At 47.8% G+C, this 18,730-nt stretch overlaps 1 protein-coding gene across 1 annotated transcript in view; it reads right to left on the minus strand.

Moving 5' to 3' along the window:
• Window positions 1-18,730, minus strand: part of PDE2A (phosphodiesterase 2A) — an 835,594-nt gene that overhangs the window by 64,767 nt on the left and 752,097 nt on the right. The window contains exons 16-23 of the mRNA XM_077298849.1: window positions 18,494-18,557; window positions 16,996-17,074; window positions 16,666-16,843; window positions 16,444-16,556; window positions 16,282-16,359; window positions 13,874-13,996; window positions 9,287-9,357; window positions 7,329-7,451 (exon numbers count right to left, since the gene is read on the minus strand). Coding sequence (XP_077154964.1) covers window positions 7,329-7,451; window positions 9,287-9,357; window positions 13,874-13,996; window positions 16,282-16,359; window positions 16,444-16,556; window positions 16,666-16,843; window positions 16,996-17,074; window positions 18,494-18,557 — 829 coding nt within the window. The remainder of the gene's footprint in view (window positions 1-7,328; window positions 7,452-9,286; window positions 9,358-13,873; window positions 13,997-16,281; window positions 16,360-16,443; window positions 16,557-16,665; window positions 16,844-16,995; window positions 17,075-18,493; window positions 18,558-18,730) is intronic.

Here is an 18,730-nt window from a genome sequence, read left to right on the forward strand (position 1 = left end):
TAATACAGCACTATGGCTCCATCTAGTGGTAGTACAGTGTATGTCACCTCTAGGATAATACAGCACTATGGCTCCATCTAGTGGTAGTACAGCGTGTGTCACCTCTGGGATAATACAGCACTATGGCTCCATCTAGTGGTAGTACAGTATGTGTCACCTCTGGGATAATACAGCACTATGGCTCCATCTAGTGGTAGTACAGTATGTGTCACCTCTAGGATAATACAGCACTATGGCTCCATCTAGTGGTAGTACAGTGTGTGTCACCTCTGGGATAATACAGCACTATGGCTCCATCTAGTGGTAGTACAGTGTGTGTCACCTCTAGGATAATACAGCACTATGGCTCCATCTAGTGGTAGTACAGTATATGTCATCTCTAGGATAATACAGCACTATGGCTCCATCTAGTGGTAGTACAGTGTATGTCACCTCTAGGATAATACAGCACTATGGCTCCATCTAGTGGTAGTACAGCGTGTGTCACCTCTGGGATAATACAGCACTATGGCTCCATCTAGTGGTAGTACAGTATGTGTCACCTCTGGGATAATACAGCACTATGGCTCCATCTAGTGGTAGTACAGTATGTGTCACCTCTAGGATAATACAGCACTATGGCTCCATCTAGTGGTAGTACAGTGTGTGTCACCTCTAGGATAATACAGCACTATGGCTCCATCTAGTGGTAGTACAGTATGTGTCACCTCTGGGATAATACAGCACTATGGCTCCATCTAGTGGTAGTACAGTATGTGTCACCTCTAGGATAATACAGCACTATGGCTCCATCTAGTGGTAGTACAGTGTGTGTCACCTCTAGGATAATACAGCACTATGGCTCCATCTAGTGGTAGTACAGTATATGTCACCTCTAGGATAATACAGCACTATGGCTCCATCTAGTGGTAGTACAGTGTGTGTCACCTCTAGGATAATACAGCACTATGGCTCCATCTAGTGGTAGTACAGTGTGTGTCACCTCTAGGATAATACAGCACTATGGCTCCATCTAGTGGTAGTACAGCATGTGTCACCTCTAGGATAATACAGCAGTATGGCTCCATCTAGTGGTAGTACAGTGTGTGTCACCTCTAGGATAATACAGCACTATGGCTCCATCTAGTGGTAGTACAGTGTATGTCACCTCTAGGATAATACAGCACTATGGCTCCATCTAGTGGTAGTACAGTGTATGTCACCTCTAGGATAATACAGCACTATGGCTCCATCTAGTGGTAGTACAGTATGTGTCACCTCTAGGATAATACAGCACTATGGCTCCATCTAGTGGTAGTACAGTATGTGTCACCTCTAGGATAATACAGCACTATGGCTCCATCTAGTGGTAGTACAGTGTATGTCACCTCTGGGATAATACAGCACTATGGCTCCATCTAGTGGTAGTACAGTGTGTGTCACCTCTAGGATAATACAGCACTATGGCTCCATCTAGTGGCAGTACAGTATATGTCACCTCTAGGATAATACAGCACTATGGCTCCATCTAGTGGTAGTACAGTGTGTGTCACCTCTAGGATAATACAGCACTATGGCTCCATCTAGTGGTAGTACAGTATGTGTCACCTCTAGGATAATACAGCACTATGGCTCCATCTAGTGGTAGTACAGTGTGTGTCACCTCTAGGATAATACAGCACTATGGCTCCATCTAGTGGTAGTACAGTGTGTGTCACCTCTAGGATAATACAGCACTATGGCTCCATCTAGTGGTAGTACAGTATATGTCACCTCTAGGATAATACAGCACTATGGCTCCATCTAGTGGTAGTACAGTATATGTCACCTCTATGATAATACAGCACTATGGCTCCATCTAGTGGTAGTACAGTGTGTGTCACCTCTGGGATAATACAGCACTATGGCTCCATCTAGTGGTAGTACAGTGTGTGTCACCTCTAGGATAATACAGCACTATGGCTCCATCTAGTGGTAGTACAGTATATGTCACCTCTAGGATAATACAGCACTATGGCTCCATCTAGTGGTAGTACAGTATGTGTCACCTCTAGGATAATACAGCACTATGGCTCCATCTAGTGGTAGTACAGTGTGTGTCACCTCTAGGATAATACAGCACTATGGCTCCATCTAGTGGTAGTACAGTATGTGTCACCTCTAGGATAATACAGCACTATGGCTCCATCTAGTGGTAGTACAGTATATGTCACCTCTAGGATAATACAGCACTATGGCTCCATCTAGTGGTAGTACAGTGTGTGTCACCTCTAGGATAATACAGCACTATGGCTCCATCTAGTGGTAGTACAGTATGTGTCACCTCTAGGATAATACAGCACTATGGCTCCATCTAGTGGTAGTACAGTATATGTCACCTCTAGGATAATACAGCACTATGGCTCCATCTAGTGGTAGTACAGTGTGTGTCACCTCTAGGATAATACAGCACTATGGCTCCATCTAGTGGTAGTACAGTGTGTGTCACCTCTAGGATAATACAGCACTATGGCTCCATCTAGTGGTAGTACAGTATGTGTCACCTCTAGGATAATACAGCACTATGGCTCCATCTAGTGGTAGTACAGTATATGTCACCTCTAGGATAATACAGCACTATGGCTCCATCTAGTGGTAGTACAGTGTGTGTCACCTCTAGGATAATACAGCACTATGGCTCCATCTAGTGGTAGTACAGTGTATGTCACCTCTGGGATAATACAGCACTATGGCTCCATCTAGTGGTAGTACAGTGTGTGTCACCTCTAGGATAATACAGCACTATGGCTCCATCTAGTGGCAGTACAGTATATGTCACCTCTAGGATAATACAGCACTATGGCTCCATCTAGTGGTAGTACAGTGTGTGTCACCTCTAGGATAATACAGCACTATGGCTCCATCTAGTGGTAGTACAGTATGTGTCACCTCTAGGATAATACAGCACTATGGCTCCATCTAGTGGTAGTACAGTGTGTGTCACCTCTAGGATAATACAGCACTATGGCTCCATCTAGTGGTAGTACAGTGTGTGTCACCTCTAGGATAATACAGCACTATGGCTCCATCTAGTGGTAGTACAGTATATGTCACCTCTAGGATAATACAGCACTATGGCTCCATCTAGTGGTAGTACAGTGTGTGTCACCTCTGGGATAATACAGCACTATGGCTCCATCTAGTGGTAGTACAGTGTGTGTCACCTCTATGATAATACAGCACTATGGCTCCATCTAGTGGTAGTACAGTATGTGTCACCTCTAGGATAATACAGCACTATGGCTCCATCTAGTGGTAGTACAGTGTGTGTCACCTCTAGGATAATACAGCACTATGGCTCCATCTAGTGGTAGTACAGTATGTGTCACCTCTAGGATAATACAGCACTATGGCTCCATCTAGTGGTAGTACAGTATATGTCACCTCTAGGATAATACAGCACTATGGCTCCATCTAGTGGTAGTACAGTGTGTGTCACCTCTAGGATAATACAGCACTATGGCTCCATCTAGTGGTAGTACAGTATGTGTCACCTCTAGGATAATACAGCACTATGGCTCCATCTAGTGGTAGTACAGTGTGTGTCACCTCTAGGATAATACAGCACTATGGCTCCATCTAGTGGTAGTACAGTGTGTGTCACCTCTAGGATAATACAGCACTATGGCTCCATCTAGTGGTAGTACAGTATGTGTCACCTCTAGGATAATACAGCACTATGGCTCCATCTAGTGGTAGTACAGTATATGTCACCTCTAGGATAATACAGCACTATGGCTCCATCTAGTGGTAGTACAGTGTGTGTCACCTCTAGGATAATACAGCACTATGGCTCCATCTAGTGGTGGTACAGTATATGTCACCTCTAGGATAATACAGCACTATGGCTCCATCTAGTGGTAGTACAGTGTGTGTCACCTCTGGGATAATACAGCACTATGGCTCCATCTAGTGGTAGTACAGTGTGTGTCTCCTCTAGGATAATACAGCACTATGGCTCCATCTAGTGGTAGTACAGTGTGTGTCACCTCTGGGATAATACAGCACTATGGCTCCATCTAGTGGTAGTACAGTGTGTGTCACCTCTAGGATAATACAGCACTGTGGCTCCATCTAGTGGTAGTACAGTATATGTCACCTCTAGGATAATACAGCACTATGGCTCCATCTAGTGGTGGTACAGTGTGTGTCACCTCTAGGATAATACAGCACTATGGCTCCATCTAGTGGTAGTACAGTGTGTGTCACCTCTGGGATAATACAGCACTATGGCTCCATCTAGTGGTAGTACAGTATATGTCACCTCTAGGATAATACAGCACTATGGCTCCATCTAGTGGTAGTACAGTGTGTGTCACCTCTAGGATAATACAGCACTATGGCTCCATCTAGTGGTAGTACAGTATATGTCACCTCTAGGATAATACAGCACTATGGCTCCATCTAGTGGTAGTACAGTGTGCGTCACCTCTAGGATAATACAGCACTATGGCTCCATCTAGTGGTAGTACAGTGTGTGTCACCTCTAGGATAATACAGCACTATGGCTCCATCTAGTGGTAGTACAGTGTGTGTCACCTCTAGGATAATACAGCACTATGGCTCCATCTAGTGGTAGTACAGTATGTGTCACCACTAGGATAATACAGCACTATGGCTCCATCTAGTGGTAGTACAGTGTGTGTCACCTCTGGGATAATACAGCACTATGGCTCCATCTAGTGGTAGTACAGTGTGTGTCACCTCTAGGATAATACAGCACTATGGCTCCATCTAGTGGTAGTACAGTATGTGTCACCTCTAGGATAATACAGCACTATGGCTCCATCTAGTGGTGGTACAGTATGTGTCACCTCTAGGATAATACAGCACTATGGCTCCATCTAGTGGTAGTACAGTATGTGTCACCTCTAGGATAATACAGCACTATGGCTCCATCTAGTGGTGGTACAGTATGTGTCACCTCTAGGATAATACAGCACTATGGCTCCATCTAGTGGTGGTACAGTATGTGTCACCTCTAGGATAATACAGCACTATGGCTCCATCTAGTGGTAGTACAGTATGTGTCACCTCTAGGATAATACAGCACTATGGCTCCATCTAGTGGTGGTACAGTATGTGTCACCTCTAGGATAATACAGCACTATGGCTCCATCTAGTGGTAGTACAGTATGTGTCACCTCTAGGATAATACAGCACTATGGCTCCATCTAGTGGTAGTACAGTGTGTGTCACCTCTAGGATAATACAGCACTATGGCTCCATCTAGTGGTAGTACAGTGTGTGTCACCTCTAGGATAATACAGCACTATGGCTCCATCTAGTGGTAGTACAGTATATGTCACCTCTAGGATAATACAGCACTATGGCTCCATCTAGTGGTAGTACAGTATATGTCACCTCTAGGATAATACAGCACTATGGCTCCATCTAGTGGTAGTACAGTGTGTGTCACCTCTAGGATAATACAGCACTATGGCTCCATCTAGTGGTAGTACAGTATATGTCACCTCTGGGATAATACAGCACTATGGCTCCATCTAGTGGTAGTACAGTATATGTCACCTCTAGGATAATACAGCACTACGGCTCCATCTAGTGGTAGTACAGTATGTGTCACCTCTGGGATAATACAGCACTACGGCTCCATCTAGTGGTAGTACAGTATATGTCACCTCTAGGATAATACAGCACTATGGCTCCATCTAGTGGTAGTACAGTGTGTGTCACCTCTAGGATAATACAGCACTATGGCTCCATCTAGTGGTAGTACAGTGTGTGTCTCCTCTAGGATAATACAGCACTATGGCTCCATCTAGTGGTAGTACAGCATGTGTCACCTCTAGGATAATACAGCACTATGGCTCCATCTAGTGGTAGTACAGCGTGTGTCACCTCTAGGATAATACAGCACTATGGCTCCATCTAGTGGTAGTACAGTGTGTGTCACCTCTAGGATAATACAGCACTATGGCTCCATCTAGTGGTAGTACAGTGTGTGTCACCTCTAGGATAATACAGCACTATGGCTCCATCTAGTGGTAGTACAGTGTGTGTCACCTCTAGGATAATACAGCACTATGGCTCCATCTAGTGGTAGTACAGTGTGTGTCACCTCTAGGATAATACAGCACTATGGCTCCATCTAGTGGTAGTACAGTGTGTGTCACCTCTAGGATAATACAGCACTATGGCTCCATCTAGTGGTAGTACAGCATGTGTCACCTCTAGGATAATACAGCACTATGGCTCCATCTAGTGGTAGTACAGTGTGTGTCACCTCTAGGATAATACAGCACTATGGCTCCATCTAGTGGTAGTACAGTGTGTGTCACCTCTAGGATAATACAGCACTATGACTCCATCTAGTGGTAGTACAGTGTGTGTCACCTCTAGGATAATACAGCACTATGGCTCCATCTAGTGGTAGTACAGTGTGTGTCACCTCTGGGATAATACAGCACTATGGCTCCATCTAGTGGTAGTACAGTATATGTCACCTCTAGGATAATACAGCACTATGGCTCCATCTAGTGGTAGTACAGTGTGTGTCACCTCTAGGATAATACAGCACTATGGCTCCATCTAGTGGTAGTACAGTGTGTGTCACCTCTGGGATAATACAGCACTATGGCTCCATCTAGTGGTAGTACAGTGTGTGTCACCTCTAGGATAATACAGCACTATGGCTCCATCTAGTGGTAGTACAGTGTATGTCACCTCTAGGATAATACAGCACTATGGCTCCATCTAGTGGTAGTACAGTGTGTGTCACCTCTGGGATAATACAGCACTATGGCTCCATCTAGTGGTAGTACAGTATATGTCACCTCTAGGATAATACAGCACTATGGCTCCATCTAGTGGTAGTACAGTGTGTGTCACCTCTAGGATAATACAGCACTATGGCTCCATCTAGTGGTAGTACAGTGTGTGTCACCTCTAGGATAATACAGCACTATGGCTCCATCTAGTGGTAGTACAGTATGTGTCACCTCTAGGATAATACAGCACTATGGCTCCATCTAGTGGTAGTACAGTGTATGTCACCTCTAGGATAATACAGCACTATGGCTCCATCTAGTGGTAGTACAGTGTGTGTCACCTCTGGGATAATACAGCAGTATGGCTCCATCTAGTGGTAGTACAGTATATGTCACCTCTAGGATAATACAGCACTATGGCTCCATCTAGTGGTAGTACAGTATGTGTCACCTCTAGGATAATACAGCACTATGGCTCCATCTAGTGGTAGTACAGTGTGTGTCACCTCTCCTATAATATGACACTATGGCTCCATCTGGTGGTGACAGCAGGATGAGTACATTATAGGGGACAGTACTTACTCTAGATAATTGATGAGTTCCAGGTTCTTGTAGAGCAGGTAGCAGAAGTGTGATACAGAGAACGCGTGCATCCAGTTGTGATACGGGGGGTCTCTGTACCCCTTCTTCACCATAAGGCAAAATCTAAAGACATAGACATGTCCAACTCTTAACCAACTGTCAAATAGCATCAAACAGTAGACAGAGGAGAGTGTCCTGCCTGTTCTCCTAACCATTCTCCTGACCGCTCTTCTCACTGTTCCCTTCACAGTTCCCCTCACAGTTCTCCTCACAGTTCTCCTCACTGTTCCCCTCACTGTTCCCCTCACAGTTCCCCTCACAGTTCCCCTCACAGTTCCCCTCACAGTTCTCCTCACAGTTCTCCTCACAGTTCTCCTCACTGTTCCCCTCACAGTTCTCCTCACAGTTCTCCTCACAGTTCCCCTCACTGTTCTCCTCACTGTTCTCCTCACTGTTCTCCTCACTGTTCTCCTCACTGTTCTCCTCACTGTTCTCCTCACTGTTCTCCTCACAGTTCCCCTCACAGTTCTCCTCACTGTTCTCCTCACTGTTCTCCTCACTGTTCTCCTCACAGTTCTCCTCACTGTTCTCCTCACTGTTCTCCTCACTGTTCTCCTCACTGTTCTCCTCACAGTTCTCCTCACAGTTCTCCTCACTGTTCTCCTCACTGTTCTCCTCACTGTTCTCCTCACAGTTCTCCTCACAGTTCTCCTCACAGTTCTCCTCACAGTGCCTATGACCAGTCTTCTCTCCATTCTCCTCACAGTTCTCATGACCGTTACACTGACAGCTACCCTCACCCTTCTCCTCAACGTTCCCCTCACAGTTCTCATGGCCATTATAATAACTGTTACACTGACAGCTACCCTCACCGTTCTCATCACTATTCTCCTCACCATTCTCCTTACCGTTCTCCTCACAGTTTCCTTCTCAGTTCTCCTGACAATTACCATCGCAGTTCCCCTCACAGTTCTCTTGACCATTCTCTTGACCATTTTACTGACAGTTACCCTCACTGTTCTCCTCACCATTCTCACCGCTCCATTCACAGTTCTCCTTACAGTTACCTTAAAGATTCTACTCACTGCTCTCCTCACAGCTCTCCTCACCGTTCCTTTCACAATTCACAAAGGTCTCCTCATCGTTCTCCTCACCCTCACCATTTCCCTCACCATTCTCCTCACAGTTCCTCATGATTGTTCTCATGACCGCTACATTGACAGTTACCCTCACCGTTCTACTCACTATTCTCCTTATCGTTCTCCTCACAGTTCTCATAACCGTTCTCTTGACCATTCTCTTGACCATTTTAATGACCATTTTAATGACCATTACACTGACTGTTCTCCTCACCATTCTCCTCACAGGTCCATTCACAGTTCTCCTCACAGGTCCATTCACAGTTCTCCTCACAGTTCTCCTCACAGTTCTCCTCACAGTTCTCCTCACAGTTCTCCTCACAGTTCTCCTCACAGTTCTCCTCACAGTTCTCCTCACAGTTCTCCTCACAGTTCTCCTCACAGTTCTCCTCACAGTTCTCCTCACAGTTCTCCTCACAGTTCTCCTCACAGTTCTCCTCACAGTTCTCCTCACAGTGCCATTCACTGCTCTCCTCACTGCTCTCCTCACTGCTCTCCTCACTGCTCTCCTCACTGCTCTCCTCACTGCTCTCCTCACTGCTCTCCTCACTGCTCTCCTCACTGCTCTCCTCTCCGTTCCTTTTACTATTTTCACAGTTCTCCTCACCATTCCCCTTACCATTCTCCTCACAGTTCCTCATGATTGTTCTCATGACCGTTACATTGACAGTTCCCCTCACCGTTCCCCTCACCGTTCTCCTCCTAGTTCTCCTCACCATTGTCCTGACAGTTCCCCTCACAGCTCTGCAGTCTGTTCTCCTGGCCGCTCTCCTCACAGTTACCCTGACAGTTGTCCTGACATGTCGGTACAGTACAGACCTGATCAGTGTCATCCGGTCGATCTTGTAGTTGCTGATGAAGCCCATGTCTTCGAACATGCTGAGAGTGGCCTGCAGGGGGCGACAAGAACATATAATAATCCATAGAAGACCCAGACCTGTACAGTCACGGTGTCACATATGAGGGAGAACCGACCCAACAACTGGCAATCTAATAACCTGAGAAGCAGTGCAATGCTAAAGCAACACGCGGGGGCTTGTGCACAAATGTGCAGACCCCTGAGACATCCGTCCCTCGGACAACAGGGGAGCAAAATTATTGGAGCACAGTATGGTGGTGTAATATGGGTATAGCGCATAGTGCATAGTAATAGTACCACTTATTTGTGCATTTAATGGTGGTATTATCTGTGCAGTTTATAGTACTATACTGTGTCTACTGGATACCACTGATATTCAACACTTTATGCCCCTATTTGTATTTTATGTATTGTATTCTATACCCCGACATTGGACACTTTATAGCGGTATTATTTGTATTCTACATAGAATCATTATGTGCGCACTATATGGCACTGACATTGGACACTTTATAGCGGTATTATTTGTATTCTACATAGAATCATTATGTGCGCACTATATGGCACTGACATTGGACACTTTATAGCGGTATTATTTGCATTCTACACAGTATCGTTATGTGTGCACTCTATAGCGCTGATATTGGACACATTCTTGGGCACTTTATAGCATTTTTATGTGATATTAATAAATTATAATGACTAGTGAAGTTTGGAGGATTTCCACGAGGGGGCGATGCTGTATTGTTTGGTTATCTATATATATAATTGTCTAAGGGGTACTTCCGTCTGTTTGTCTGTCTGTCTGTAACTAACTTCCGTAACGGAAATCCCGCGTCGCTGATTGGTCACGGCCGGCCGCGACCAATCAGTGACAGGCTTAGTCTGGTCGCGAATTGGCCCCTCCCTACTCCCCTCCAGTCAGTGCCAGTGTGTCGCCCCATCCCAGACCAACTTTTTACTATTGATGCTGCCTATGCAGCCTGTGTTATATACTGCGTGGCCTGTGTTATATACTACGTGGGCTGTGTTATATACTACATAGGCTGTGCTGTATATTACGTCGGCTGTGTTATATACTACGTGGGCTGTGCCATATATTACGTGGGCTGGGCTATATATTACGTGGGCTGTGTTATATACTGCCTGGCTGCTATATACTACGTGGGCAGTGTTATATACTGCGTGGGCTGTGCAATGTACTACGTGGGCTGTGTTATATACTACATGGGCAGTGTTATATACTGCGTGGGCTGTGCAATATACTACGTGGGCTGTTATATACTACGTGGGTGGTGCTATATACTACGTGGCTGGCTGTGTTATATACTGCGTAGGCTGTGCTATATACTACGTGGCCTGTGTTATATACTGCGTAGGCTGTGTTATATACTACGTGGCCTGTGTTATATAGTACGTGGGCTGTGCTATATACTACGTGGGCTGTGCTATATACTACGTGGGCTGTGCTATATACTGTGTGGGCTGTTATATACTACGTGGTCTGTGTTATATAGTACGTGGGCTGTGTTATATACGACGTGGGCTGTGTTATATACTACGTGGGCTGTGTTATATACTACGTGGGCTATGCTATATACTATGTGGGCTGTGTTGAATACTGCGTGGGCTGTGTTATATACTGCGTGGGCTGTGCTATATATTACGTGGGCTGTGTTATATACTATGTGGCTGCTATATACTACGTAGCTGCTATATACTACGTGGCTGTGCTATATACTACGTGGCTGCTATATACTACGTGGCTGCTATATACTAAGTGGCTGCTATATACTATGTGCCTGTCTGTGTTACGTGGGCTGTGCTATATACTATGTGGCTGCTATATACTACGTGGCTGCTATATACTATGTGCCTGTCTGTGTTACGTGGGCTGTGCTATATACTATGCGGCTGCTATATACTACATGGCTGTCCTATAAAAAACGTGGCTGTGTGTTATATACTACGTTGGCTGTTATATACTACGTGGCTGTGCTAAGCGTGACATACACACCACCGCCAGAGCCCCCGCCTCACCCCTACCTTCTGTCTCTTCCCCACTATCCCATAGATAAGTCCGCAAGCACAGGGTCCTCTCCCCCCGTACCAGTCTGTCACTGTAAACGTGTGTCACGGCCACTCCTTCCGCTCATTCTTACCCGCTGCGGAGCGCTCCTACTGCAGGCGCACGTCCTCTCCTTCATTCTTCTCCGCTCCCTGGTTCTCGTTGGGTGCGCGTGCGCACCGCTTACTCCAGCACTTCCTCTTTCTGATTACAGGCACTCTGTATCTCCTCTCTGTGATCCTGGAGGACCGTGACCCAGAAGTCCTCCAGCACTCCATGTATATAAGGCGATTCCTTCCTCTGCTCCTTGCCTGTCTGTCATTTGTGCTTCTGTGACTCAGGTCCACCTTTGTCTTTGCTCTGCCTGTTCTGAGTCTCCGCACTGTCCAGCCCGTTCAGCTTCTCTGCCTCTCCCAGGCTTCCTTGTCTCCTCGTCCAGTCCTCCCAGTGTCCGCTCTGTACTCTGTTAGTCTGGTGTCTCGGTCCTCTCCTGCTTCCTTTGTGTCTTCCCCTTCTCAGTGCTCCTTTGGTCTCGCCTGTACCCAGCTCTTACCCCCTATTACCTGTCTCCGGGTTCCAGCTTCTGCGGCAATAGTCTCCCTTGGGTCTGCCCTCAACGCTCCCTGTATAGGGGGTGGTTTACCTGGTCAGCTCACCCTTGGGAGGTTCCTTGTCGTGGATCTGTGGGTCCACTCCAGGTGTTCCAAAAGATCTCACAATAGGACTGCACTCGGATGACATCTGAGTGCAGTCTGATTCTCACAACATGTTTACTGTAAACGATATCTATAACTCTGTATGTAACCCCTTTCTCATGTACAGCACCATGGAATTAATGGTGCTATATAAATAAATAATAATAATAATACATACATACATATTCTAGAATACCCGATGCGTTAGAATCGGCCCACCATCTAGTACAGTATAATGGGGGATGTACTGGTTACATATGGGATGTACTGGTTATATATAGGGATGTTCTGGTTATATATAGGGGTGTACTAGTTATATATGAGGATGTACTGGTTTTATGTGGGGGTGTACTGGTTATATATGGAGGTGTACTGGTTATACATGGAGGTGTACTAGTTATTTATGGGGGTGTACTGGTTATATATGGAGGTGTACTGGTTATTTATGGGGAGGTACTGGTTTTATATTGGGTGTACTGGTTATTTATGGGGAGGTACTGGTTTTATATTGGGTGTACTGGTTATTTATGGGGAGGTACTGGTTTTATATTGGGTGTACTGGTTATTTATGGGGAGGTACTGGTTTTATATTGGGTGTACTGGTTATTTATGGGGGGGTACTGGTTTTATATGGGGGTGTACTGGTTATTTATGGGGAGGTACTGGTTTTATATTGGGTGTACTGGTTCTTTATGGGGAGGTACTGGTTTTATATGGAGGTGTACTGGTTATTTATGGGGAGGTACTGGTTTTATATTGGGTGTACTGGTTATTTATGGGGAGGTACTGGTTTTATATTGGGTGTACTGGTTATTTATGGGGAGGTACTGGTTTTATATTGGGTGTACTGGTTATTTATGGGGGGGTACTGGTTTTATATGGGGGTGTACTGGTTATTTATGGGGAGGTACTGGTTTTATATTGGGTGTACTGGTTCTTTATGGGGGGGTACTGGTTTTATATGGGGGTGTACTGGTTATTTATGGGGAGGTACTGGTTTTATATTGGGTGTAGTGGTTATTTATGGGGAGGTACTGGTTTTATATTGGGTGTACTGGTTATTTATGGGGGGGTACTGGTTTTATATGGGGGTGTACTGGTTATTTATGGGGAGGTACTGGTTTTATATTGGGTGTACTGGTTATTTATGGGGAGGTACTGGTTTTATATTGGGTGTACTGGTTATTTACGGGGAGGTACTGGTTTTATATTGGGTGTACTGGTTATTTATGGGGAGGTACTGGTTTTATATTGGGTGTACTGGTTATTTATGGGGAGGTACTGGTTTTATATTGGGTGTACTGGTTATTTATGGGGGGGTACTGGTTTTATATGGGGGTGTACTGGTTATTTATGGGGAGGTACTGGTTTTATATTGGGTGTACTGGTTATTTATGGGGAGGTACTGGTTTTATATTGGGTGTACTGGTTATTTATGGGGAGGTACTGGTTTTATATTGGGTGTACTGGTTATTTATGGGGAGGTACTGGTTTTATATTGGGTGTACTGGTTATTTATGGGGAGGTACTGGTTTTATATTGGGTGTACTGGTTCTTTATGGGGGGGTACTGGTTTTATATGGGGGTGTACTGGTTCTTTATGGGGGGGTACTGGTTTTATATGGGGGTGTACTGGTTATTTATGGGGAGGTACTGGTTTTATATTGGGTGTACTGGTTTTATATGGGGTGTACTGGTTATTTATGGGGGGGTACTGGTTTCATATGGGGTGTACTGGTTACACGCAGCGATCGCCTTGCTGGTTGCGTTCCCCCCTGACTCACCACAGCTGTGTCATCGTCGGGGAGGGATCGGGGGGTGTAGCTGAAATTAGCAAAATTTGGATCGATTGTGGCGACACTGGGAATCCCGTCACTCTCCAGTTTCTTGGCTTCTTCATCACAGACCTGGAACAGATAACGACGGATCATTATGTGACCCCACAGAACATTCCCACTGATGATGTCACTGCGCCTCCTGCACAGGTCATGTGACCCGATGACATCACCACCGCCAAGTATCCCCGATACCTTACAGTGCAGCGGCCCTGGTGCGTCCTAGGGACCCCTCCATCACATAAGAACACCCCTGTATTATAAATGGCACATGGTGGGTGCGGACCCCCGTACAGATCCTGCACTGACCGCTGTGCACACGCGGGAGGTCTCTGTTATGGCCGTCTCGTGGCTCGGAGTTCCCCCGGGTCCTCCAGGGACCACAGGTCACTTATCTGACACAATCAGATCTGGCACCACCCGGCAGACATCCGCACCGCCCTTTACAGCAGAAGGGTCGTGACAATGTCAGAAGGCTGTGGAGTTTTGCAACTTTAGAATAAACTTTTTTATTTCCGCCCCATTTTCTAGATCTCTGTGACTTGTCAGAGAAATTAATCCTGAACACAGCTGAGAAGTTGGCACAATTGTATCAGTGCAGACAATGCTCTGTAGACTCCGCACTGATACACTGTAACAATCCAGCAGAGATTGGAGCCACTGCGGTGGATGTGTTTAGCTCACAGAGCATTGTACAACTGTATCCAAGATGAGCTGTGGACAGGATTACTGGCTCTGAATGGAAACAGGAGAGTTCTCATTCACTGACAGCAAACCCGGAAAATGGACTGAAATTAACATGCCAGGGGGAATCTTTGGAGCAGCTGCGAGCCAGACCCTGGAGCACCTGTGAGCCGGACCCTGGAGCAGCCGCGAGCCGGACCCTGGAGCAGCCGTGAGTCGGACCCTGGAGCACCTGTGAGCCGGACCCTGGAGCAGCCGCGAGCCGGACCCTGGAGCAGCCGCGAGCCGGACCCTGGAGCAGCCGTGAGTCGGACCCTGGAGCACCTGTGAGCCGGACCCTGGAGCAGCCGTGAGCCGGATCCTGGAGCAGCCGTGAGCCGGACCCTGGAGCAGCCGCGAGCCGGACCCTAGAGCAGCCGCGAGCCAGACCCTGGAGCAGCCGTGAGCCAGACCCTGGAGCAGCCGTGAGCCGGACCCTGGAGCAGCCATGAGCCGGACCCAGGAGCAGCCGCGAGCCAGACCCTGGAGCACCAATGAGCCGGACCCTGGAGCAGCCGCGAGCCGGACCCTAGAGCAGCCGCGAGCCGGACCCTGGAGCACCAATGAGCCGGACCCTGGAGCACCAATGAGCCGGACCCTGGAGCACCAATGAGCCGGACCCTGGAGCACCTGTGAGCCGGACCCTGGAGCAGCAATGAGCCGGACCCTGGAGCACCTGTGAGCCGGACCCTGGAGCAGCCGTGAGCTGGACCCTGGAGCACCTTTGAGCCGGACCCTGGAGCAGCCGTGAGCCGGACCCTGGAGCAGCCGTGAGTCGGACCCTGGAGCACCTGTGAGCCGGACCCTGGAGCAGCCGCGAGCCAGACCCTGGAGCACCAATGAGCCGGACCCTGGAGCAGCCGTGAGCCGGACCCTGGAGCAGCCATGAGCCGGACCCTGGAGCAGCCGCGAGACGGACCCAGGAGCAGCCGCGAGCCAGACCCTGGAGCACCAATGAGCTGGACCTTGGAGCAGCCGTGAGCCGGACCCTGGAGCAGCCGCGAGCTGGACCCTGGAGCACCAATGAGCCGGACCCTGGAGCAGCCGTGAGCCGGACCCTGGAGCAGCCGTGAGCCGGACCCTGGAGCAGCCGCGAGCCGGACCCTGGAGCAGCCGCGAGCCGGACCCTGGAGCAGCCGCGAGCCGGACCCTGGAGCAGCCGTGAGCCGGACCCTGGAGCACCCCTGAGCCGGACCCAGGAGCAGCCGCGAGCCAGACCCTGGAGCACCAATGAGCCGGACCCTGGAGCAGCCGTGAGCCGGACCCTGGAGCAGCCGCGAGCCGGACCCTGGAGCAGCCGCGAGCCGGACCCAGGAGCAGCCGTGAGCCAGACCCTGGAGCACCAATGAGCCGGACCCTGGAGCAGCCGTGAGTCGGACCCTGGAGCAGCCGTGAGCCGGACCGTGGAGCACCTGTGAGCCGTGATACTGCACAATGACTGCAAGTTCTGTAATTGTCCCTCTTGAGTCTTACAGTTGTTCCTTCTAATTCCTTTGGTGGTATCTAGAAACAGTAAGGTGCCACCTAACGGGGCAGGGACTTTTCTCATGGGCGATAGTAAATAACTTGGCAGCTTTTATATAAAGTAGTAATGTAGTTGCGCCATCCGGTGGCCACTTCTTGTACTGCAGTACCTTCATGTGATACATCATCATCTCGTTGGCCAGGTGACTCCTGAACTGAGCTTCATGGACCTGTTTATACAGCAGCGACTGATGGAAGGAAAGGGGACAGATTAGTACCAGCGAAACGCTTTAGATGTTCATACTTATCACACCGCAGAGATCGGATCTTACATGAGCGATGCTGATCCCACAGTAAATGGAGAAGGCAGTCGCCAAATCTTCATCGAATTTGGTGAATCCGGGACCGTTAATTTTGTTGACCAATTCCGCCACTCCGATGACCTCTGCGGGACAAGGGACTGGTTAGCAATTTTCTATGGTTCCATGGTAGGATATCTAAAGGCCTTAACCCTTCAGAGGAGAAAACTGGGGGTAGAAGTGGTTTGCACACACCATTACTCTCATTCTTAATGGGGAAACACAGGATATTTCTGGTCCTGAATCCGGTACTGTCGTCCACTCCGCGGTAAAACAAGGGATGTGAATAAGCATCTTTAATGTTCAGGATTTGGCCAGTTGTTGCTACGTGTCCGGCGATGCCCTGATCCGCTGGGATCCTTATCTCGTAGCTCTGGAAACAGAATGTAGACAGGAATACTCCCATCATTGTCCTCGGGACCATACATTGTAGTCAGAATGCTAGGGCTCCTCCTCATCTAAAGGGGGCGCTTTTACAATCAATGACGGATGATAGACAGATTGTATTATATCATCTGTACGCACCTCATCATCCACAACTCCTCCATCAAAGACCTTGGCAACAAGTTCATGGCTGTGTCTCTCGAGAAGGAAAACGGAACATCTACAGGAAGAGAGAAGTTATAATGCAAGGAAATCATCTCCCGATCCTTCATCATTGCAATCTAGGAGGGTTTTACTAGAAACAGATCAACAGGGACCAGTCTGCAAGGACAGATTCCAATCCAGGTCGAGATTTATGAGACTGAACCATGTAAACATCTAAACTAATCGTCCAGGACAAGGTGGACGAGACCGATCCTGGACCAGATCTTCAAAAATGAACCTGGATGGGATATAGAAGGCTGATTCTACACTAGGTCTATGAGATTAATCTAAGCCAAGATCTTCTGGAGTGACCCCAGATGAGGCCGAGTCCGGATGAGGTCCAAGAGGCCGAGCCAAGACGAGGTTCCAGAGGCCAAGCCCAGACGAGGTTCCAGAGGCCAAGCCCGGACGAGGTTCCAGAGGCCAAGCCCGGACGAGGTTCCAGAGGCCAAGCCCGGACGAGGTTCCAGAGGCCAAGCCCGGACGAGGTTCCAGAGGCCAAGCCCGGATGAGGTTCCAGAGGCCAAGCCCGGACGAGGTTCCAGAGGCCAAGCCCGGATGAGGTTCCAGAGGCCAAGCCCGGATGAGGTTCCAGAGGCCAAGCCCGGACGAGGTTCCAGAGGCCAAGCCCGGATGAGGTTCCAGAGGCCAAGCCTGGACGAGTTTCCAGAGGCCAAGCCAGGACGAGGTTCCAGAGGCCAAGCCCGGACGAGGTTCCAGAGGCCAAGCCCCGAAGAGGTCTATGAGACTCAACCTGAACAAGATTTACAAGATTGAGCCTAGGCAATGCCTACAAGAGTTCTGGTCAGTTTTTAATAGAAGACCCTTAGGAAGTCCTAGTATACAGAGATGGGGCTATGAGGCAAAATCCAAAACAAGACCTCCAAGCATGTATCCTGGAGGACGTATACAAGACTAACTTATGACCGGTCTTAAAGATGAGATCTTAAGCCAAGCCTAGAAAACTAGATCCTGAGAGCTAAGCCTTGAAAACTAGACCCTGAGATCACATCCTAGTCAAGCCCTGCAAAACCAGATCCTGAATCAGGATTTGCAAGCACAAATCCAAAGCCATGACTTTGAGACAAGATAATAGACCAGACTTAATAAACAGATTTTGGATAAGATCTTCGAGGTCGGATTCTGAGATAAGATCCTAGGTAAGATCTACAATACTAGATCTTGGATAAGGATCCGAGAACCAAATAATGGGCTAAATCTGCAAATCCAAATCCCGGACTAGGTCTACAATAATTAAAGAACCTCAACCCTGGAAAAGATAAAGTTAAACTCAGGGCAATTTCTGCAAGACAAATTCATCGGGATCCTAGAAAGATCTACAAATGTTCTTGCGACACCTGGTAGTGGCAAAGGACAGAGGGGCCTGAGTGGATCACAGGGTCTACTGGACGATCGTGGCTGGAGCAGTACGTACATTTCCGCATTGCTGAGATTTCGAGCTTCTGTTATAATTTCCTGGAGTAGAACCGATACGTCATCTGGAAAATAAAGAAATTAAAATGTGTGACATCATCATTAACAGTGACATCATCATGAACAGTGACATCATCAGTGTGCGAGGATCGCCTCCATTAATTTTCACAATCCATAATGGATCCACTCAAAATGTTACCATGCCCCAAACTCTAGCTGGAGTTATCGGATGGGATGC

The sequence above is a fragment of the Ranitomeya variabilis genome, chromosome 3 (assembly GCF_051348905.1).
Source record: "Ranitomeya variabilis isolate aRanVar5 chromosome 3, aRanVar5.hap1, whole genome shotgun sequence".
Classification (NCBI taxonomy): Eukaryota; Metazoa; Chordata; class Amphibia; order Anura; family Dendrobatidae; genus Ranitomeya; species Ranitomeya variabilis.